Genomic DNA, 25,309 nt, shown 5'->3' with positions numbered 1-25,309 from the left:
TGTTTTTATTTTAAAAAGGAAGCAGCAAGCATTATTCCTTCTGTTCACCGAGATGCTACTTTTGTGCTCTAACCGCTAACCTCTACCTTCAATATCTTTTTTAATGGTTCTTGCACATGGGAAGGCAGCGAGAGAGTTAAGTCCTTTCCTATTGCAATGGAAAAGCTTCTTCCCCAGTTGCTTCTTTCTAAGGGAAACATGATCTGGAAAGGAAGGGGAGAGTTCAGCAAGGCTCAGTTTCAGGACTGTAGCCATGGCAGCTGAGCTTTATGGCTACACTAGTATATTACTTCCATTTGGTATTATTGGAGTCCACCCTCCCCACCCCACCCCCCAAAAAAGATTATCCCCCAGTGAAGGAGGCCAGTAGAAAGCAGGAATGTTTCGTCCTTTTCCAACAGCCTGTTAAGGTGGCTGCTTCCTTAGGGCCTCCTAATACTAATACTCCTCCAGTATTAAAGACAGAGGTTTTATGAATGTGTTAAGTTCTCTGTTTTTCTCCATCTCGTTCCCCCCCCCAATCTGCATAAGGCTGCCAGATGTCCTCATTAGAGCTAGCCCCAAGGGGTGAAGGAAAAGTTCCAAGGTCATCTGTGGATTAATCAGATTTGGTGACAAAAGAAAAGGAAATGGTTTAAATGGTCCCCTTTAAATAGTCTTTACCCAAGCTGAATTCCATAGTGGGGGTATGTCTGTGTGTGTTTTCTTTCTCTCTCTCTCTCCCTCCCTCTCTCCCCCCATTCAATGAAAAGGCTCTTACTGGGTTATAGTAGATTGTGGGGGGGGGGGAAACCCCCAATGCTGGAGCAGCAAATCCAAACTGAGTCAACCATTGAAACGGGGTGAATGGAACGTCAAGCGACTTTTGAGAAATGCTGAACCTGTGCTTCAGCACCCTGATCCTCACCATTTTGATTTTCAGTGGCAAAACTAGAGAGTTCAATACACAGGAAGTATGCAAGTAATGGAGTTGGGGAATGCCATTAGCTGGGCTTATACAGCGTAATAGCCCATGTGTCATGGTTTTCTAGCATAAGCAGATTGGATCTGTTTGTAAATTATAAAACATTAAACCATAAGCAATGATTTATGAAACATCAAAGTTATATAGAATTATAATTGATATATAATCAATTATACAAGTCAAGGTGAAGAAATTCTGGAACCCATTTGAAAGATGTTGCATGAGGGATGTTATATCTTGCTTTTCATTTAGGAACTCAAGAAAACATACATATCATTATATACCCCAGTTTCCCCCACAATCCTGCAAGGTAGACTGGGCTAAGAGAATATGAGAGGGTGCGCTCATATGGCTTGATGCTGGATCTCAACCGAAAGAATTATTGGGACTTGCTTGCCGCAGGGCGTCCACCAGCTTTGGCATCAGTACAGGTTCTTGTACTGATACAAAAATCAATAGCCTGCTGAGAGCTTCAAATTGAGGATATCATGCTAAGTTATGGTTTAAATATAATGTCTTAACTGGCTATGTATATCTATCCAATGTACTAAACCAAAATGTTTTAGTTTGCATGTTTATATGCCATCTACTTCCAAATGGCTGTTTATCCAGCTTGCTTAATTTATTGGATGCCTTCCGAACAGTCTTGATTCCTGGCAATTGCCTAGACAAGTCCTGCATTTTTCTTGGCAAGATTTTTCAGAAGTGGTTTGTTCTTGCTTCCTTCTTCCTAAGGTTAAGAGAGAGAGAGAGACAGAGACTGACCAAAGGTCACCCAGCCAGCTTTGTGTCTAGGTTTTCTCCACTTCTAATCTAACATCTTAATCACTTGACCAAACTGGCTTTCCTAAGCAGTTTACATTTTAAGAATCTAACTGGTCTTTATATTATTGTATTCTTACACATATATTCTTACACATATATAGTCATAGGTATATACATGGCACATGCGCACGCACACACATACATTGTGTGTGTGTACATAAATTATCTTCTATTCATTTAAAAGCTGTTTATTATTTTGTTATTTCAATCTCCATTATATATATCTTTCAAAAATAATCTTTCAAATATGGTGATAATTCTACCTTCTCATCTAAGTCCATTAAGTTTAAAGTCCAATCTTCTGTAATAAACAGTATCCCATCTTCCAATGTTGTAATATCAAAAATTATTCCTCAGTATACCTTATAATCCATCATATTTGTATATCCATCATACATAATAATAAACATCATCTTTCCTTATATAAATTTAACATTTACCTCATATTCTTCTCCATATTCCCCATACCATAAATTTCTAAACAATTTACACCCCATTTATCATACAATCTGTAACTTCTTTCTACTTTTTTCTGTTCAAAAAGTTTTTATTAGTCAAAAAAGGTTTATACAAATACATATCAGGTATGGTAAATTTTCATTTTTCTTATCTAAAATAAGAATTTTACTCAAATTTTTTAACACATACAACAGCCATAAGGCAAGCAGGTGACACGAAGTAGCAAAGTTTGCAAATTTTAAATACGTAATAAAGAAGAGTCAAGAATAAACAGAATATCGTACAAAAGAGAATAAGGAAAACCAACACAATCCCAAATATCTTTATCACTTCCTAGTTTTGGATCTCAGAACTCTGGGTTCAGCCTGACCCAACTCCAGGGCCGCAACAGCGGCAGCCGCTTCAGCCCCATGATCTAGTTCTTTCTACTTTTTATATTCAGAAATATCGCTTATAATTTACCCTATCCCATGAAGGGAAAATCTTTTCATTTGAAAATATTACTTCTTTACTCCTTGCTCTTTACGTTTAATAGTTACAATCATACTTTGATCCTTCCCTACAGCTTTCTGTGTTTCTTCACCCAAATTTACAGCCCCAATTTTAGGTTGTATTTACTTTGCTTCCTTTTCCCCTTTTTTAACCATTCCCACCTCTCCTTCCATCTTAATTTCTAGCAATGGCAAACTTCCAACTTTCAATACTTTAGTATAAAAATCTCTTGCTTTAAAAACTGTATTAAGACAATATTTACCTCCCTTATAGTTTACTGTTAATCCAGCTGGTACATTCTATCTATACCGTATCTGGAGATTTCTAAGTTGATCCACCAAAAAAGCATATTCTTTTCTATTTCTTAACATTTTAGGAGGAATTTCTTTCAATACCAATACCTCTTGTCCCAATATTTGAATTTTGTTTTTATAAGAAACTTGTGAAATTTCATTCCTAATCTTCCTAGATGTAAAATAAATTACTACATCTCTTGGCAAATGTCTCTGCTTTGCAACCCATGAATTAATACGGTAATTTTTTTCAATTTGGATTTCAAAGTCCACTGGTTTCTGTCCAATCAGCTGTGCAAGAAATATTTTAGCTACTAAAAATAATACATATTTTTATATAATACAACATGATAAATATTATCTCTTGCTTGTTCTATATTTTTACTGAAATAGATGTGTCTCTTCAGTGAAACTTGGAAATCTTGCAGAGAAAAAAGTTTGCAAATTATTTGCAAATAGAGGATAAGGAATAATAAGGCATAATCTTGTGTGATATGTGAATGGGTGATTAATATAAAATTGATATACCGTATTACTGAAGAAAGGAATTTGCCTTATGGCAGCATAATCATATCCTTTCCAGGTCCTGTGATTGAGATGTTGGTAATTTAATGGCTGTGTTTCTATTTTTGAGCCTTCAAGAGTCATGCTGTTGATAACTATTAACAGCATTGACCACATGGTGCTATGATCAATTACTGTAGTCCAGTGTAGTTGATGAATTACAAAACCATTTGGCACAAAGAAAACAAACAATATTCATAAACCTTGATTTCCTTACTGGCTTATAAAAAAGTCGCTTCATAAAGCACAACAAATATTATGAGGATAAAGGATTGGTTTTTTGGTTTTTTTTGAAAGCTAAGCAACCTGCCCCATAGATGTTCGGAAAATCCTAATTTATTCTTGTTCTTGGTGATATGTGGCAGTTCTGCTGGCAGCAAATTGGGCAAAGGTTCAGAGAGGGATGATTGTGAATCATAAGAGAAGTGTGGAATAGTGGTTAAGGCGGTGTTTCTCAACGTTGGCAATTTTAAGATGTGTGTACCTCAACTTACAGAATGGTGATTCACAGAGTTTTGGGAGCTCAAGTCCACACATCTTAAAATTGCCAAGATTGAGAAACATTGGGTTCAGGTGTTGGACTAGAACAGGAAAACCTAGACTGATTCTATCCTCAGCTGTAGAAACATGACTTTCTTCTAGTTACTCTGCCTACTAACTACCTTGGGAAAAACTGGAGGAGGAGATACCACACTGATTTCTTGGGCAAAAGGTATGATAAAAATCTAACAAAACAAATATACGACAGTAGTATACCACTTCTCCATGAATACCTATTTTGTGCAGTAGAGACTGGAACCAGGACCGTGGGTGGCTCAGGCTGTAAGACAGCCTGTTATTAAAACACAGCGGCTTGCAATTACTGCAGGTTCGAGTCCCACCAGGCCCAAGGTTGACTCAGCCTTCCATCCTTTATAAGGTAGGTAAAATGAGGACCCAGATTGTGGGGGGCAATAAGTTGACGTTGTATTTAATATGCAAATGAATGACGACTATTGCTTACATAGTGTAAGCCCCCCATAGTCTTCGGAGAAGGGCGGGATATAAATGTAAATTAAAAAAAAAACAAAAAAACCCTAAGATGTTTATAATGGACTATGCTGCTTTTTCAGAGATAAGTAGTTTCATTCTCTTCTATCATCTATAACCGTGATGGCAAACTTATGGCATGCATGCCACAGGTGGCACATGGAGCCATATCAGTGGGCACATGAGCTCAGCTCCAGTGTGCATGTGCGCGGCGGGCAGCTGATTTTCAGGCCTTCTAGGCCCACCAGAAGTAGGGAAATGGGCCGTTTCTGGCCCCCAGAGGGGCTCCGGGGGGGTGGGGAAGGCTGTTCTCCCCCTCCCCAGGCCCACTGTACCATCGTATGCCAAAAGCAGGGGGAGCACGGGGCAGGTCGTGCGCACATGCAGTGGGCAGGGCACATATAATTATGGGTGTAGGCACACATGTGCGCAACCGCCCCTCACTCCCCCCGCTTTTGGCACACAATGGCAAAAAGGTTAGCCATCATGATCTATAAGATAAATTAGTGTGTGTTTCCTGATCTTTTGTACCCATTCTATAGCCAACATAGTGTAGTGGTTAAGGTGCTGGGCTAGGAAGTCTCAAGCTCAAGAGCCCCCTCAAAAATAAACTCATTGGGCCAATGACTTTCCTTCATCCCAACCTGTCTCACAGGCTTATTGTACCTGCTGCCTTAACTAAATCAATGGGAGAGGTAGAGGTAGACCCTATGAGTGAGGAAGGGTTATTAGTTTGGAGATCATTTAATATTAGACAACCTCAGTGTAGTTGGATCAATTCCTTTCTCCAAGAACAGTTTGGTACTTGCAGATACTTAGGCTTCAGTCCTGTGCCAAGTTCCTTGGGTATATTTCACAGTCTGTGGAACTTGCTTACTTGTGTAGACAAGCATAGAGCTGCCTATTAATCTCTGCACAATGAAATGTACAGTAACCACATGCAACAGGTTATGACTGAGGGATTGGGAGGAGAAAAAAAGGCAGCCTCTAATAGCATACTTAAATTACACACATAAATTTAGAATGTAAACTTGCAGGAGGCTTGAATAATTTTTATTAATCTATGTTTTATAGTATACATCATCATATTTTTAAAAGCAGTTAATAAACATACAATATCTGTATATCATTTTAAGATATACAGTGTTGGTATTTTTTGTTACTCAGATTAATAATTTTGCTCCCAAATAGAATCTTGGGATATTTCACGAACACAATTTCCAAACTGCAAGAGCTATTTCAGCTTTATAGTAATCTGAAGGAGGTCATGATTATCTTTTCCCCATACCGTACTATGCCAGAAACATTTATTGATTTGCCCAAGACCACCTAATGAAGTCCATGGTTGAAGACTAATTTGAACCTTTGGCTATCATTTTAAAATTCTTTTTGCATTTTGGGTGGGGAGGGATGTTATTCATAATGTACTATCCATGTATTTTATGACTGCATCTGCATTATGGAACTTATCCTAATACTGAAATTGATCTACTCTGACCTTTGCAAAATGTAGCTTATTCTATTTGCTAGCATGATTGTTGTCTGGGATTCGGTTGTCTGTTTATTGAATTTCTGCTTGAAGTCTTAAGAGATATTCCTTTGGATAACTGAAGCTTTTTGATTTTTTTTTCTGTAAGAAAAAGTCAAAAGATCTCTCTGGGTTCCTGTGCCCTAGTGATGTGCAAAATGTTCTGTTTGCCTGTTTGAGATAAAACCAAATCGTGCTTGCTTTGCCATTGCTCAGAGCTGGCACATACATGTTTGGTCTAGGCATATACCTGGGAGTGTGTTCAGAGTGTGCTTGGAAACTAAGGCAGTTGAAAATCTAGGTAGAAAGATGTGCTATTTTTGCATTCTAGTGCAGCAGCGAAGGGGAAGGAAGGCACTGCGAAGATCTGAAAGGAATGGGTGGGTGTGCTGGTCAGATATATGGTATGCTGCTCATGAATTCAAGCAGAGCAGTTTAAGGGAAAAACAAGGATGGCACAGGGTGGACTGGCATATAGTTGGTGCAGGGAGGGGCAAGGAAGGCTTGCCCTACTCACCTTGTTTAAAGTCCCTAGTGATTTTGTCGCCAACAAAGCCTGGATATGATCCAAAGTGTTCTGGGTTTCAGATCAGTCAGATCACATGCCAGTTAGAAGTTTAGTTGAACATCCAAGCCACAATGTGTTTCATGTACTTCCTTAATACGTGGTTGAGAAATCCTTTACACATGGATTCACAGGTTTAGCTAAATTGCCCACTTTTTTTCTGTTCCCATGATTAGCAGTAAGCCCAGGAGTTATGGCTTTGTTTTCCTGCTCTGTGTCTGACCTATTCTCTTACCTGTTGTGCAGCATACCTAGACTTCCCATTCATTATAGGAAAGCAAACTGGCAAGAGCTGGACCTACTGTGTTTCCTCTTTAATCCCTAGCTGCAAAAGGGATCTCTGGGTGACATTTGGCAACCCCAGCCCCAGCCTTTATACGCAAAGTCTTTTGTAGAATACTGGTGCTGAATTGGAGCTTTCTAGAATGTTGTGCTGACATACAAAGGATAAAACATAGCACATGTTTGATTGCATGGACCCGCTCAGTCTAGCATTCTCTAGAGTCTCCCACAGAGTCTGCTTATGAACAGCAGCATAATGCTGCTGCTGCTTCTTTTTTTTTGGACTGAACTAGAGGTGTCCAGTGTAATAGAGGTCATACTTTATCTTAATTAAGAATTCCTTTGGCTGCACGTTATTTTTATGGCGGGTCTTACGCTCAAAAGTCATTGGTGAGATTTAGCCAAGGAAGACTTGGGTCTCCCAGATGATCTGGAACCCAAAAAAAACCCCACAACCTGTCAGGACAGGTTTGAAGTGGTTTTGCCTTCCGTTTCTTTCCAGAGCAACCATGTTTTAACCAGCCTGATGATGATGATGATGATGATGATTTTGTTTTGCTTTCCCCAGGCTGATGCAGTCTTTCCAACTGCAGCAGCCACAGCAGCATTACCAGGGTGCAGTAACCATGGCAAGGCTCATTTCCAAGTGTGAAAGCATTACTCTGGATAGGTAGAATTTTCCCTGGGTGGGTGTTTCATTAAGCAAGGGGTGGAGGGGGGGGGAGAGAGAGAGAGAGAGAGAGTGATCTCAGCCACTGTGAGTCATCCTGCAGAGATGAGAGGAAAAAAGCACGGGAGAAAATTAAAAGCAATCCAGATCGACCCTGTAATAATAATAATAATAATAATAATAAGCCCCACTTCTTAGTTATCCAGCAGAAGGAGCAGTTTTTGCAATGTTATGTTATGCCGAGAGGTCTCAAGGCACGAGACGCCGAACCAAGGAAGGAGCCCCTCAGCCCAATAAAATCCCCACCCCCCAGTCTCCCCACATCGACCCCCTTGCCCTATTGTCGACACGAGGCAACCACAGCTGTGGGCCACAACTCTCTCCCCTAACTCCGGGCTAAGAATGGCAGATTAGTTAGTCGCTCGAGGGCTTTTTCCTCCCACAATCTTTCTCCCCGCACCTCCCCACCAACCCGCCCGTCCGTCCGTCTTCCAGCTGCTCGCTTCCAGTGGCGCCGGAGGGGCTCAAGGCGCGCGAGGAATGGGGAAAGCGGGGGGGGGGAGGCGGCGGCGGCGGCAGGGAGGCCGGTGGAAGCGCTGTATTCCCGCTGGCCTTGTTCAGTCAGACAGCCAGGGCAGAGCTCCCTTACCCCCCCCCACTTTCTCCGTCCCTCTTTCTCCCCCTCAGGAGTGACGCGCCCCATTATTTTTGGAGCCCCTTATTCTGCCTCGGCTTCTCTGAGGCGGCGACCCCCGCCATGATCGTTTTGCGCCACACACGCACGCGCGCGCGCGCTCCCCCTCCCCTCGAAGGATGGGACAAGCCGCCAGTGTCGAGGGGAGCCCGGAGCGCCTTATAAGCTGCAGAGGCCGCTCCCCTCCCCCCACCGTCCGCGGCGGCGGGGGAGGGGGGTAGGAGAGAGCCGGGCGCGCGCTCGCTTTCTTTCCCCCCCCCTCCCCGTTTCCCTCAGCGCGTTTGTTGTCTGGCGGAGGGAGACGGGCGGCGCGTTGTGCCGGTCTCCATGGCAGTGGGTTGATGTGGGCGGAGTGGTCGGGGCCGCACCGCGGCTTCTCCGAGCGCGGCTCTTACCCCCCCCTTCCCTCCCCCCCACAACCAACACCACCACCGCCTTCTCCGCTGTCCCCTCCCTTCCGTGTGTTTGTGTCAGCGGCGGAGGCTGGAAGCGGCTGCCTGGGACGCGGCGCGCGCTCGCTCGCTCGCTCAGCCACTGGCCGCCCTTCCCGCCTGGGCTGCTCCAGACATGGGCGACCCGTCAGAGAGAGCGACGCGCCTGGGCGGTTTGGCTTAGGCGAGTGTGTGTGGGTGGGGGGTGGGTGGGGGTTGGGGGCGGGCGGCCTTGCTGAGGCGGCGGCGGCGGCGGTCGCCGTCATGGCGGTCATCGTGGAGTCGCGGCCGGAGCTGGTGGGGAAGCGCTTCTTGTGCGTCGTCGGCGCCGGGGGAGAGGAGCCTCGGGAGAAAGGGCGTTGGAGAGCCGGCGTCATCCGCACCGTCTCCCACCGGGACTCGCGCAGCCCCGAGTTGTCGGTAAGCGGTGTGTGTCTGTCTGGGGGAGGGGGGGGTCCTCCGTCCCGAAGAAGGGGTCTCTCTCTCTTCCCGCCCCCCCACCCCGCTCTGGGAACGAGTCGGGCCGTTTCCCCTTCCTTGAGGGAGCCTCCGAAGGGCCGGAGAAGAAAGGGGGAGAAACAAACGCAACCAACCGCCCCCGCCAATCTCCGGGGCCGGCCTGCCCGGGGCGCGCGTGCCTTTGGGGGAGGCAAGAACCGAAGTGGAGGTAGTAACAAGACACTCCCCACTTTGGGCTCCTGGAGGGAGGAGGAGGGCGGATAAAAGGGCGACAAGGGAGAGCTTTAAAAACATGACACATCCGCTCTGATTTCCCCTTTTCTAGGCCCCGGACTAGGGAGAGAGAAGGGGGTTACGGTGGGGAGAAAAACCTCCTTTTCGCTTCTCTCCTTTCTTCCCCCCCCAAAAAAACCCTGATTTAATCCGGGTGGAAGAGAACGGCTTGCACTATATTGTTTGTGGAGGCGGGGGATCTCGAGGAGATGCTTCCCTGTGCATGTGTGTGATTCGGGGTCGAGGTGCGGATCTCGAGGAGGATTAAAAAAAATTAAAAGTGGCTTTTAATAGAAGCTTTCGTAGAAGGAAGGTTTTGGGGTGGGGGGGGAGAGAGAAAGGTTTCGAGAGACACGTTGCTGCTGCCGCCGCCGCTCGTCTTTCTGAATCTTAATTCGACACAGTTGTAGTATGTGCATCAGATCCTGTGTGGTTTTAGAGAAGTGCTTTGATTCATTTTCATATTGGAAGGATTTTAATGTGACTCCTGTTCCTTTAATCCTCGTAAAGCAGGCACACTTGTTAATGTTAATAACAAGTGTGCCTTGTTAATACTTTTTTTTAAAACACGCTTTTTAAAAAATTGTGGGGGTTGTGTATGCAATTCTCACTCGGAGAAGTCATTGCTCGTTTTAAGTACTGTGTCCTGTCGCTGGTGTTTTCCTAATGGGTGTAGGAATGTGCATGGAGAGAGAGAGAATATATTTGTGTAGGGGAAGGGCAAAAAAGCAATAATTTCTCTCTCTGTGTGTATGTGTAATATGCACCTGAAATTTGAATATAGCCACCTTTTCACCTTCATTTTTAATAGCCTTAAGAATTTTGTTACATTTCAGCACTTAGTACCATAGTTGTACAATTTGCATATTTTGTATATTGATTAGTATTATTTTATGGTTTTTTAGTGACTTCCTGCTAATTTTTTATATTAGTCAGCATATCTAAATAAAATGAACCCATTATAAGATTTGGATATTTGATTCATAACTGGAAGTATGATTTTTTTAAATAATAAAGGGTGCCTTTGTATTAAATTGCAATGAGAATTTTTAATACTGTTCTCAGATTCTGAGTCTTCGGAGAAGGGCGGTATAAAAATACGAAAATAAATAAATATGAAAATTTATGTTTTAGTGCAAATTTAGATAATATACATAGAGTAATCTGAGATGGGGTAATTGAATATTAATATTTTTAAATAGTTTGCAGGTTGGCTGTAGGGTTAAATACAGAAATATTTGAATGAAAGCTTTGGTCAGGGAAATAGGTCTTAATCATAAAATTTCAAAAAGCTTTCTTCCCAATACATATATGCAAATAGACATGTATTCAAGCTAATTGCTTTATCAGTAATATAACTTCCTGTCCCTGTGAAATAAAGGGTGGTACTTAAATTGATGTAAGTGTCTATCCTGGGAATTCTGTGCCTTCAGAATAATGGAGAAAACAGTTAAAGAAGAATTATATTAATATAATAGTTGTATAGCTATAGTTATAGGAATGGACAAGGGATGACCTTATTTAGGTACTTAACATTTATAGTACGGTAGGTATTTCTACTCAACAATAAAGACCACTGGGAGAACTTTTGGTTAAGTGGGTGTAGGATTGTAAATCTTGTAATTTGAGCATTATCCCATTTATAAATCCTGAGATAGAAGTGCTCCTCTTCCAAGAAGTACGTAAAAATTATACTTAAGATACAAAGCACTACTGGTTGGGTAGTGAAGAAGTCATGAGTGTACTGTATACCTTCTGTTGATTGCAAACTCACAATGTATGCATATACTTATACAGTAGTTATGTAGTTGTGTCCTAACAATATTTTTATAGTAATGCTGTACTTGGTGATTAAACATGGAAGTTGAAGAAGGTGCTTTTCTCACAATCGATGGATTTACCTTGAGACAAAATGGCTTTGTAGCAATTAAATGTCTATATTTCTTGGAAAATGCATTGTAAATTTCTTGTGGCTAGAACCTTACATATAATTGCCAAATAAAAACCATGAGTTTTTTTAAAGTTAACCTTTAAGAAAAATGCATTAAAAAAAGACTTTGGAGTACAGATTAATAATTACTGGTGTAGATTAGTGAGAAACCTCTGTCCCTATTGCTGGAATGTAAAAAAAGCGGGGGGCGGGGAACAAAATGTTCATTGGCTGCTATAATAATTGAATGCTGGCAAGAGTGGAGCATCTTTACTAATCTTTCTAGGTTCCATTCTTAGGCTGTTTCTATGAATAATTCCAAAATCTGTAAAGAAAACTTAATTTTTTTTAGGTGCATTAATATTAGGATGGGAGAATAGATTCATTTATTTAAATACCATTTTTATAGAAATGGGGGAAAAAATGGCCTGCTTTTGTCAGTTTCACTCTGTTGGATGTAAGCTACAGTATCAAAAAATCAAAAGCATTAAAACCAGCTGTGCCTGACTTCCTTAAAAAAAAAATCTGGATCATTCTTTTTGTTTGCTTTGTAGGACTTTCTTTCTTTTTTGTTCTATTCATGAGGCCATTAGAAACATACTGTGGAATATTGTAAATTCAGAGAAAGATGTATATATTACTATTTCCTTTATGTTTTTAAAATATATTTTCATTTCCTGTGTTGTCTGGTAGCTGTCAGTGGGATGCTAATGTGCTGTAATAAGGAGGATGGCCAAACCAGCTGGCAGTCATCATTCTATTGCTGGCATTCACTTTCTGGAAAATAAGCATGTTCTCTTTATACTGCACATACTTTTCCATGATCCAGAATTTGGAATTCTTAATCATCTTCAGCTTTCATCAAAATAGTCATCAAAATGTGATATAAGGACAGTATGCATGTACAATACATAACCACTAAATTTAGGCAACGGTATAAACCTCAAGAATGGATATTACATTTGCACTAATAATTCAGTTCAGAGAATTGTCTGACTAATTTTGATCTTGATCCCCTCTTTTTCACTCCTGGAGTTTGAAAAATGGGGCAATTGAACAAGTAGCCAGCCAGGAACAAATAAAGTAGTATCCAGACAGAAGAACTTGCATTGTCTATCTCATAGGATATATAGTGTGTGTAATTACAAGGCCGGAAGCAAAGGTCGTCTTCCTGACCATATCATGAAACAAATCCCTTCATTAGGACAATTCACACTGAGCAAATCTTCAAAAACTACTGTTTACAATAAAATGTAAACAGCAAAAAATGAGGAACAAAAACAAAGAAGCATCAGCTCTTTTTTCCTTCCCTCCCCTTCTTGTCTACAGTAATAAATTTTTTATTTATTAAATTTCTATGACACCCATCTCCCCTATAAAGTAGACTACAAGGTGTATTACAGTGGTACTGAGAGGTTTGTGACACCTTTTGCATGTTCAATACTTTGCATAAATATGACCTAAAATGTGATATGTTCTGGATAGTCCTAAAACTAGATAGACAACCCACCCAAAGAAATGTGTCAAAGATTATTACATTTGTTCATTTGCCAGTATTTATTGAGGAAATTGATCCAAGGTACATATTTGTGTGTGGCAAAAGCATGTGAATCTCTAAATTTAGCAGTTCATTGGGAGGGGAAATTATAGCCAGGTGTTTCAATCATTAGGGTGGCAATCAAGTGGGAGTATGGGATGTCCTACCTTATTTAAAGAAGTATTCACCATCAAAGTCCAAATTTTATAACACAGATAGGTGGAAGTGTGTCAAGGATCAAGCAAAGGAGATTTCTGAGGACCTCTGGAATACAGTTGATCTTCACCAGGCTAGAAAAGTTTACAAAACTATTTCCAAAGAGTTTGGACTCCAGCAGTCCACTAATGGGTAGATTAGGTATAAATAGAGGCAAAACAACCCTATCCCAGGAATTTTTAAGTAACCAAAATCATACCAAACGCAAGAGGTATATCAGTATTCATGAGATCACCAGTAAGAGAATGTTGAACAACAATAGTATGTTATTGACAGGGTTGCAAGGAAAAAAGCTACTAATCTCCAAAAAGAACATTGTTGCCTATGTACAATTTGTGAAACAAATGTGGATAAGCTAAAAAAGCCATCGGAAGAAGACTCTGAATGGGCGAGACCAAAATAGAACTCTTTGGCTTGAATAAAAAAGCTTTGTGTTTGGTGAAAGGCAAATATTGCATTCCAGCATAAGAACCTTATCTCATGTCATGATTTGGGGCTGCTTTACTTTAAATAGGATGGCTTAGTATAATTGATGAAACACATGAATTCTGAATTGTACCAGCAAACTCTACAGGAAACTATCAGGGTATCAGATGTCCCTGAAGTAAAGTCCAAGTGAAAGTGGACCAAGGCAGTGACCCCAAAGACATAAGTCATATGATCAAAAGAGAAAACGTTTTAGAGCGGCCAAAGTCCTGACCTTAATCCTATATGTTCTGGAAGGACCTGAAGCAGGCAATTTGTGCAAGAAAGCCCAACAGCAACCCTGGATTGAAGCTGCTCTGTAAAGAGAAATGGTCTAAAATCCCTCTGAGCCAACATACTGCAGGATTGGCGAACAGTTATCGGAAACTTTTAGTTCTAGTTACCACTGCTCAAGGGAAGCATAGTTACTGAAAGCAAATGTTCACATACTTTTTCCATAGACACAAATATGTGGCTTTGGATCATTTTCTCAGTAAATGAACAAGTATAATGTTTTTGACTCACTTGCTTAATTGGGTTCCCTTTATCTGGTTTTGGATGCATGTGAAGAACAGATCAGATTTTAGGTCATATTCGTGCAGAAATATTGAAAATTCAAAAAGGTTCAAAACTTTTAAGCACCACTGTAGTTTAAATTGAATGATCATATTATCATAAAATCCCTCTGTTCCATTTAAAGCTTTTCTTTTCTCTTCTCAGTGCCACTTTTTTCACAAGCGGTAATTTATTTATTTTGCACACCTGGAATATTGTGGCATACATTTGAGCATAGCAAATATATTTCCATAGAATTGATATTAGAGAAAAATTGACTAATCTATTCTTAATGCCTATTTTTAAAGAAATATTAGGAATGTTAGGGAAGCTTTTAGAAATCCTAAAGTCAGAATTGCCTTTTAGTTTTCATTTGGCAAAAGATACTGCTATGTAATTTCTCCATTGCTTATAAGCACCTTTGAGCCAGTTTCCAGATAGCTTATTTAAAACACATGAGTGCTGCTTGCACTTTGAAATTTAGCCTAGAAAAGTAAGAAATAGGTTTTGTCCAAATACCATGTGTGACGATACTGTACCTTTTGCTATGTACAGATAATTCACACATACTGTGGCTTCCAGTTTTATCTTCTTCATGTGCATATGGAGTTAAAAGGAGAATTGTTCAATTTTATCTCAGTGTTGTAATATGTCTCAGAAATAATCCTTTGTTGTTGTACACAAGTTTAGGAAGGAAAAATAAGAATAAAACAGCCCCATTTGAAAGGTTCTGTTAGAATATTTTGAGTATTTGTGTGCTTCAGTAGGACCAAGACCATTTCAAATATTGTACAATTAGAAATAAAAGTAGGTATATTGGTAACCCATGGTAACCCATGCTGAATTCTATTTTCCAATCTATATCCAATCTATTGACCTGGGGTTTTTAAAATTTCTTACTGTAAAGAATGGAAGAAATAATTAAAAAAGCTTTTTTCCTGCAGCATGGCTGTGCAGGCAACCCAGAAGTGAGCACAGCAAAGAAGCATCTGCAGTAGATTCACTTTAATACTCTCCATGGAGAGCATGACTTTTCTTGCTCTGCAAAGGTCAGCAGCAAAGCTAAATGTTCAAAAACATAGCAACATTATCTGTAATGTGCACACTTTCCATTTGACAACCTGCCTGAAGAAGAAAACACAATATACACACAACATACAAGGACAAATGATTACATTTTAGCTTATGAAGTTGACCTCTCTCATAACAAAGAGTATAAGAAGAACAATAAATTTACCAGCTTGACAGCAGAATGTTTTAAACTTACTTCCCTATGCCTTTTACTTCAATGCTTGGAGGGTATTGTACCATTATGGGAACACCCATCTGCCTCTCTTTTATATAAAACAATGATAAAACCTATTAACCTTAGCTGGCTTATTAGCATATTGTTGCATATCAGTTGAGTCTGATTATTGTCCTGTATTGTCTGGAATTTAATGTCATGGACAATTGAAAATAAAGATGATCTGGAATAGTCATTATTAGTGGAAGAATAGACTGGATAAACTAGAGAAAATTGTGGCTGATGTTTAAAACATGTCTGCTCCAAATTGCTGTCTTAAGTGGAGTGTGGAAGTTTTTTGCAGATACGTAGCCAGGATTGCTGGTGCATTTCTTTGAGCAGCTGAGGAGTTCTCTGAATGGAGATCAGATAATCTAAATCAGGGGTCTCCAACCTTGGTCTCTTTAAGACTTATGGACTTCAATTCCCAGAGTTCCTTAGCCAGCTTGATCTAAATGATACCACACCTTTTTTCCAGCCGTACAATTACAACTTGTTTAGTGGTAATGGATAGCCCACTTTTAGCCTTTTATCATTCCAATAGGCTCTGAGGAAGTTTTTATGAGTAATGCCAGATTGATTTTTTTTCAAAAATTAAATCAATTTGTGTTCTTCCATTGTTTCCTTAAGATTTTGTACTTCAACTCTCTATGTCTTCATTCTTCCTAGAGGAGGTCCACAAATATCCTTGCTTTTCTGAAGAGTTTTCTTTCTTGCAAAGCCTTAATGTACATTATTGCAGCAGGGCCAGTATGTTCATGTTGAATAGAAAGGTAGGCCTAATACCTTCAGCTTTCCAGTTCTTCTTCTTGTCTCACTTTATAGATGTGTCTTGCAGCTTAAGAGGAGAGGAAAAGCAACGCCTGCTCTGGAAATAACTGTGCATACAGTTATCCTGGGTGGTATGATTTACTAGGGGAAATAGTTCTTTTACTTACTTAAGTTGAATATTACCTTGAATTAATTTCTAGTGTGTATGACTACATCTGTGTCCTTTCCTTGGAATCAGTATGGAAGTAACTAGCTACAGGTAAACTTCAAGTTACAACAGTGACTGAAGTTGTGACATAACCATCCGCTTTTGCAAAGAATGGGTGCCTGAAGTCGCATGAGTCACGGCTCCCAGAAACTTCCAGTCTCAGTGCGCAAAGTGTTTGCAAGCCGATGGGGTGCATCCCATTAGTTTTCAAACACTTTGCGCACCAAGACAGGAAGGCTTTGGGGGAGACATACTGAGGCTCCCGCCGCTCCAGAAGCAGCAGGCAGCCTCAGTGAGTCAGCAAAGCTCATCCCACTCTTCCTCTGCTCTCACTGTTCCGCTTTTGGAGCGCCTGGAGAAAGCAAAGAAACTGCAGCAGAGAGGAGACAGCTGACTAGATCTTTGCAAGGTGCAAGTCTCCACAGGCCCAGTGCCTATGGAGATCCGGTGTGGCAGGATGGGGATGGAAAGCAAATGTGGGGAGCATGAGGTATCTCAGTGGGTCGGGGGATGCCTTGGGTAATCAGAAGCACCAGTCCCCCCCGCCCATGGCTTTCCCAACCCTGAGATACCTCATGTGCACTTAACAACCTGTGCATTAATAGTAACATTTCTGGAAATTCTGTATCTAGTTCTAGAAGAAAATGTATATCACACTAAGAGAAATGCTGTTCTGTTTCTGTTCTGAAAATGTATATCACACGAAGAGAAATGCAGTTCTGAGAAATGCTGTTCTGATTTGTTCCTTTCTTTTAAATTTGTACAAGATTATACACATCTATTTGTTCTTTGCACTTATTATTGGTTGTCAAGCATCCCAAAATCATGCAGTCTCCATTTGCAATCTGCTCTGCTGGTTTCCCCAGAAAGTCATTGGAATCCTATAATCCGCTGAATGATTTCCCCTCCATGCACAGAAAGGAGGGGAAACCTTATGGCAGGTTGCAAGAACAGAGCTAATATTCTGAAGATTTCAGCTCTGTCTGAAAGCCCATGAAGGATTTCCCCTCTGTGCTCAGAAAGGAGCTGAAATCCTTTGGTGAGCCGCCATTGCACATAAGAGCAAAAGGATTGCCTGCCAGGAGGATTTCAGTTGTGCACAAGGTTTGTGCATTCAGACTCAGGCTTCCGTTAATGTAGTCTTAGAATAAAGTAGGATTAGCTCATTTGGTCGTATATCTTGTCTGGTCTAGCTGGGAATGCTGACATCAATCTTTCAAGTCTGTAACTACAAATCACCCACTATTTTTTAACAGCCTGAGAATTTAAAGGGGGGGGGTCCCTTTAGAGCCTCTTTCTCTGGCCATTATGCAACTGTGGGCTATGCTCTTATTTAACTAAGCCCTAGGCATTATCTCTTCCCTCATCTTCCAAGGTGATTCCCACATGCCATTACACTTTATGTCCCCTTGAGCTTTTAAAACACAGGTCTCAAACTCAAGGCCCGGGGGCCGGATGCGGCCCACGGAGTGCTTAGATCTGGCCCATGGGGTTGCCCTGGAAACAGCGAAGGACCAGCCTGTGGGGCCTCTGCCAATGAAAATGGACCTTGCGAGGGTCACTAGCAGCACTTCCCAAGCTCCTTTTTCACTAGCAGAGGGTTGCAGGAGGCCGTTGCAGCCAAAAACTGAGCTCAGGAACCCGTTTTCACTTGCAGAGCGCTCAGGCCATCCAACACGAGTGATGAGCTAGCCATGCCCACCCCGGCCTCTCAAGGTCAAACACAACCCTGATGTGGCCCTCAATGAAATCGAGTTTGACACCCCTGTTTTAAAAGAAAGGTGAGATTTAAAATCTAAGTTAAAATCTTAATTTAACTTTTAAATTTAAATTTAAATTTTAAATAATATTTTTTTCTTCCATTCAATCATTTCTGATTCTGAGAGACTGCCTGGACAATTCTATTCTAAATGTTCTAAGCAATAGATTAGTTCAGCGATGGCTAGCCTTTTCTGGACCAAGTGTCCAAAGCCAGAATTCCCAAAATGCAATGCACAAACGGACACGCACCCCACCCCCACACATGTGTATGCATCCCCTGCATGCACCCCGCGCATGCGCAACAGAGACCCGAAGACCAGCTGGCATTGGGAGGCGTGCATGCATGCACAGCGGAGCTGAACTGGGGCAACGGCTTGCGTGCCATCAGAGAGAGCGCTGTGTGCCACCTCTAGCACGTGTGCCACAGGTTCACTATCACAGGACTAGTTATTATTATTTATCTATTTGATTTTTATACCGCCCTTCTCCCGAAGGACTCAGTTCATTGAGTAGGGCAGATTTAAACTGGTTTCGTTGATCGCCATGAAAACTATTAAAGAACAGGGTGCACATAATTATGATAACTTGAGGATGCATTCATGAATAAAGTAAAGAGAAGGTAATGTTGGTGAGAGATATTTTGAGAAAGGGTCAAAATTTATTGTCATAAAACTGGGACATTAAAGCTGTCTGTAAACATACTCACACACATGCACACAGAAGGAAACTATAATTTGCCTTAGACCTCATGGTGTGAATATGTTTATGTATTTATAAATCACATTTACAAAGCCACGCAGCTCACAACAATTGTGCAGGCATAAATTACAGGGGCCAAAGTGGGCCAGCAGGGAAAATTGTATTTTCTGTTTGTAAAAACTTGAGAAGGTTGCTATAGGAAATAGAGAAACACAAGTTTTAAGAAAATCGGTCACAACATTTACAAAGAATACTTTTTGTGTTCACAGAAAGAATATTTATGGATAATATTTTAATGGCATGTAGAAGAACCTGCTAAAGTAACAATAATGTATGTCTAAATTTCAGTGGATACTTAGGAATTTGGTATGATTCAAAATGTTTGCAGCGTGTGCTTCCTCTGCTTGCTTATGGAACACTTTTTAGCTGTTGTTACTTGAAATAGTCCGCATGTGATCGCTTTGGTATAAATGTTTGGTCTGGTAAGAACAATATTGAATAGTTACATAAAACTGGTATAATAGCTGACAGCTAATAATTACATAGCTCATTTTTTAAACCAGAAGTCATGGATAAAATGTTTTTAATATTAGTAAAAGAAATTCAAGGTACAGGTCCATCTTGTTGGCTGCCCTTCCTTCAAATTAAAACAGGGCAATCACATTCTATCTAGCAGCTCAGCATTCTATTATAGGCTGTTTGATGAAATATTGACTTAATATGAGATGACCTTCTCTTGGATTTTCTATCAGTACTGATCTTCCCCTTTCACCTAGAAGTTTAGGTAATTTTATGGAATGCACCTTTTGACCTTCATCCTAGCTCCTGGGACCTTGCATTTGTTTAGTGTGCATTTCTTTAGGGAATTTGTCCATTAATTTGTGTGGCAGAAATCAGAAGAGTTCATGCAGTATTTAAAAGCATTGCTGAATTTCTGATAAACATCATCAGTAATGCTTTAGCTTAATATCATTTCTTTACAAATTGTTGCTGTCTTTTTTATCTTTATTAGAATTTGCTGATTATTTTATGAGTAACCTTTGCAAGAGGAAAAAAGCAAGACAGTAATCTTAATAAAAGCATGACATGCCTGATGATACAGTAATGATACAGTGGATAAAACAAAAGGGACAATATTGTGCATATATAATTAGACATTAATACTCAGATCAATGGAAGTTAATTTTTTTTTTCTAAGTTCAGTTTTGGCCTAAAAAGAAAACTGATCACATGAACAACTAACAGCCTGTAATTCCCATATTTCTCTCCGTCTGTCGCCCTTCCTCTCCCTCTCCCTCTCTCTCACTATATTAGGTAAGTAGTTCCCATGCTTTTTAGACCTGTGAGTAACAATTGGATTTTTGAAATGATATAGAGGTGGGCAGTCTCAAAATGCAATGCTGCTGATTTGCTACTTCAATCAAACATCTTTATTTTATTTTCCCACCCAAATTGTATTTTCCAGTCTAGAATTATCATATGCAAATAATTATAAGCCTCACAGAAATGTGATTTTTAAAAAAAAAAAAAAAAAGCTCACTGGACCTGTCTTCCAGTATTTTATTAACCAGCAGTAAGAACTGAATCTGATTCTTTAGCTGAATGCAGATTCCCTTCCTATGCAAATTGGTTGGGTCATGAGTGGGATAAGGTTTAGTGAGATAAAATCATAAGATAAACTTTCCTTCTTCAAGTTGAACTGGTTTTTCTATTTTATTATTTCCAAATAGTTATTAATATTTAAGGCAATAATGTGGTTATTAATATTTGCTGAGAAATTTATAATTTTGGTCAACATGATTGATTTTAAGCCTTTCTTCCTTTCATAATTCTGTTAAGGCTTGCAGAATTTTGTTAACTCTTCCTCCTGAAGCCTACCAGCATAAATTAAAGAATTACTATAGAGCAGTAATGGCGAACCTTTTCAGCACCAAGTGCCCAAACCAGAACGTGCACGTGTGTGCACCGGAGCACCATAAACCCAAAAGACCAGCTGGCCTGGTCTTTGGATTTCCGGAACATGCATGCACACCAGCCATCTGGGCTTCACGACGCTGAAATGCCGGAAACCAAAGAACAGGTGGCCGGCACACACATGCACGCCAGCTAGCTGGTCTTTGGGTTTCTGGCGCTCCTGCACACGTGAAAACCAGCTGGCCAGCTTGCATTCGCCAGAATGCTTTGCACCAGAAACCAGAAGAGCAGCTGGCGACAGCGCACGTGCCCACAGAGAGGGCTCTGCATGCCACCTCTGGCACATGTGCCATAGGTTCACCATCACTGCTATAGAGTTTCCAAGTGCCTGTCACTGAGTTTAGTTGCCAAGGTTGGAAAAATTGCAGTTCTCATCATATTTTGCTAGATATCTTGTTTTAATTGTTTCCTTGTCTGTTGTAAAAGTAAAAAAAAAAAAAAGTACCAGCCGTATTTCTGATATCTTGTTGATCATACTGTGTGATATGACTTTTTTATGCTAATACTTTCTGTGAATCTTGATTTATTAATTAATGTTTACCAGATACTGTGATTAAACTTCCGCATTGTAATTAGTTCAGCATTTCTTCAGCTGAAAAATTCATGGGATCTACTGTTGTAGCTTATAGGTACACTATACAATAAGAAGTTAAGTATATGAATTTCTAAAAGTAACGTTAACTTCTTTATTTTGATCTCTCATTAATTTTCACAGATTATATACCTGTGTGACGACATAATTTGATTACTTAAAAGTGTCATCTTGTATATATTTTAATTATAATTAATATTTGCACAACAATGTGGCATCTTGTCCACTTTCTCAGTAATCCTTAAAATAGATATGCTGGATATGCTGATTTTTAGATGAATTTGTCAGAAGACAATTTATGTATTATGTATTAGGAATTTAAATATTACATCAATAATGATTAGCTGTCCTACTGCCGTATTCCTATAGATACACATGCATACATACATTTATACATATATATGAGGAGTCTAAAAGAATTATTCTTAAGGAAAAGGATTCAGTATCCCAGCTAATTATTTATATGAGCGTAGTCTGATCTGGCTGAGATTTTAAATTATGAGTTTACAAAATTTGGTATACTGCACGCTTGATAGACATAAATATTGTCCGATAGTGAGGTGGGTCTTTAGGCCACAGGAATCTATGGGAGTTCAAGGAGCACAATACACAACCTGTAATTTATATATTTGGGTCTGTCATTAAAATTCAAGAGAAAGGACCAGGAGTTACATTATTATGTTGCAACTCATATTTTGTCTTGTCATAGTGGTTTGGAATGGATGCCAATATTTGAGGCTGAAACAATTAGTTGAGTTTCTAAACAGGCCTGCAGTGAGCTGTGATTCAGAGACTTTATCGAAAGCTATTTTTGGCATAATAGAAAGTATTACTTCGCTTTTCTTTTGAAATCTGACAAATGATGTGGATGGGGGAAGATATTGTCTTGTGTAACAACTTTTTCATTGCTTCCATTTACTGTATGCTTTATTGTATGCAGCTTAGCCTTCTCCAATTAGGTTTAGAGATAGAATTTAAATTGGTTTAAATTATACATCACAGTCTTCTCTAAACTGGTTTCTTCCATGTGTGTTAGATATACATGCTAGGTGGAAATTATGGGAATAGTACTCCAATGCATCTGGACCAGTGGTGTTATTCAGCCAGTTCGGACCGGTTCGGGCAAACCGCTAGTACTGACCTGCCAACCCGCCCCAGCACTATGCTGTCTTGTTTAGCCATGTTTTCTAAGCTGCGTGCATGTGCGCAAGCTGCGCACCCACATTTTCTGTGTGCGGCGAACCGGTAGTAAAACTATGTGAAACCCACCTCTGATACCCACCTCTGACAGCAAGACAAGAAATGTATAAAAGGCTTTTTAAAACGTTAATTTTGAAGTCATTTCACTTACAGATTTTAAGTTGTATCTCTACATACTACCAGTACTCCCACTACCTCCCTAATATATTAAGGAGCTATTCTCATTTGTAGCAAAATGTAAATGCTGTGGTGTTGTTTTTGAGAGCCATTGTTCTCGATAATGTGAATGTGCAATCAAACGTGACATGAATGTCTTAAAAGGGATCAGAGATTTTAACATCTGGAGTTATGGATGGGATTGCACCATCCCAGACAGACCCGGTGTGTTCACCTGGTCTCACAACTCCTGCTGAAACAGCAAATGGAAGTCATAGTTAGCTTTCAAGCAATTTCATGTTGTGTGCCAGTTGTGCCTTTTCCTGGATCTGATCTTTCTGCCCAGTCACTCAAACACTGATCATTTCACCCTTGAACTATTGCAATGGACTCTATACAGGACTACCCTTGAAGTGTTTTTGGAAGGTATAGCTGGCTCAGAATACAGCTGCACAGAGTCACCTTCAGCAAGATGGGCGACACACAAATTATTGGAGACAGTTCTTGAAGCCCCTAGGGTGGCCCACTATCATGTGACCTACACTGGTTACCACATGTATTCCAGGTCGAATTCTAACTGTTGATTACTATCTTTAAAGCCCTTCATGGCACAGGTCCAGGCTATTGGAGAAGCCATCTCACCCCCATAGGATTGCCTTGCCCCCACCTATGTCTGCTGCAGATCCCGATGGTCAAGGAATTCTGGCTGGCAGGAACCAAGACACAAGCCTTTTCTCCAGTGTGATGGCGATAGACTCGAGGCATGGGATGACTCTTGTCTCTTAGCTCTTTAGACTGAGTTCAAAACTGAAGACACGCCCCCTGCCAATGGTCCCCAGTTTCGACTCAGTCTAACACTCAATTAGGCATGTTAGGAATAGCTCATAGAGCTTGTTATCTTTTAGGTAAATTTCATCTATACCAGAGTTCTATCTGATTGTCAAGGAGTAGAAGAGGAGCAGCATTGGCAATTTGCAGCGTGAAGAACCATGGGCTCGAGCCTGCTGTTGGCTTCGGCAATTTGGGCACCAAAACGTGGCTGTCAGAAAGAAAGCTCCACTGTCAGCCGGTGCCATTTTGAAAGTAGTGTGAAGCTCATGTGCTCTGGAATATGTCCCCCAAGGTTGGATCCGCACCCACTCTTTTGGCCTTCTAAAAGGGTCTGAAGACCTGACTGCCAGCTAGCCTGGGGTGTGTGATTCTGGAGGTGGTTAATAGACTGAGATAAGGCCTCATCTCCTGCCATATGCATCTTGCCTCCTTACCCAACTTTGCCAATTTTAGTCCTATGTAATGTGACTGTTTATTGATTTAACATTTAATGCTTTATATTATAATGACTATAAGCCGCCTAGAATGACCTTCAGGTAAGATGGGTGGCATATAAGTTTAATAAATAAAATTTTCCATATTGTTAAAATAAATATGCTGCACAGATAAACATTTCATTTGCATATCATGAAGGATTGTGTATCATGGATATGCATAGAATAAAGGAATATTAATTGATATTTTGGATTCTGTGTTTCAAATGGAGTAAAGTGTTCCATCTTTTTTGAGACGCTATACAGTCAATGATTTAAGACATTCAATAGTTTTATGAAAATACAATCAATTTATGGCAAGCATATAATTTAAAATACAAGAGGACCCATGGTTTGACTGCTTCATTTGATACTGCTACTATATTGGACTCACAGAAGTTCTGGAAAAAAGTGTCCAAAAATACAAAGCCCAACTTTGAAAAAGTGAGAAATTGCATGTTAAATATCTATAGAATCTCTGCTATTTTTCCGTTTCTGTTTTTTTTTTTTTTAAAAAGGATGGAACTTGTATGCTGCCCATCTTGCCAAATATGACTCTACGTGGCGTACAGACATTGAATAGAATACAGAATAAAATATTAATACATAAAAATCTTCTTATATTTAAAACTGCAGTTAAAATAAACTAAACAGGATTGAAGGGAGGGAGCAATGTGCACAGAGAGAGGAAGTAGGCAGCTCTTTGCTCCATTGGCCACACATCCCATGCACTATACTTTGGGACTGGTTATTATTTTCAACCTTTGTTGTGTTATTAACTAGTTTTAGAAAATGCACTTTTCCCAAAAGGTTTCCACAATTTTGGCCACTACTGTAGTGTTGGAATTCTGCACTGGACTTGGAATGGACTATGCTAGATGATTCCCCAAATCCCTTCTATCCTTTATAGTTTATGATTTTGTGTCCATTCTGTACACACATCCTGCTGTGACCTTCTATATTTTCACGAATACAGAATCACAGTTATCCAATTTATATAGCATTTAACGTAAATCACAGTGGCATGCAATAAAATAGAACAAGTAATGTTGTTACAATATCAGATTAAGTTATTTGAACAATAAAAAAGGAACACCAATAAATTATTAAGTACTTTCAACAAAATCT

The 25,309-nt window shown here is 40.2% G+C and overlaps 1 protein-coding gene across 2 annotated transcripts in view; it reads left to right on the top strand.

The window, feature by feature from the left end:
• JMJD1C (jumonji domain containing 1C) overlaps positions 1-25,309 on the top strand; it is a 133,091-nt gene that overhangs the window by 8,748 nt on the left and 99,034 nt on the right. Inside the window, exon 1 of one of the 2 annotated variants that reach the window (XM_058188951.1) lies at positions 9,024-9,216. The exons of the other annotated variant lie outside the window; for it this stretch is intronic. Coding sequence (XP_058044934.1) covers positions 9,061-9,216 — 156 coding nt within the window. The 5' untranslated portion in view covers positions 9,024-9,060. Of the gene's footprint in view, positions 1-9,023; positions 9,217-25,309 lie in introns of those variants that run through there. 2 annotated transcript variants of the gene reach the window in all.

Source organism: Ahaetulla prasina, chromosome 6 (assembly GCF_028640845.1).
Source record: "Ahaetulla prasina isolate Xishuangbanna chromosome 6, ASM2864084v1, whole genome shotgun sequence".
NCBI lineage: Eukaryota > Metazoa > Chordata > Lepidosauria > Squamata > Colubridae > Ahaetulla > Ahaetulla prasina.
The sequence above is the reverse complement of the archived record's forward strand: the minus strand, read 5'-3'. Positions and strand labels throughout refer to the sequence as shown.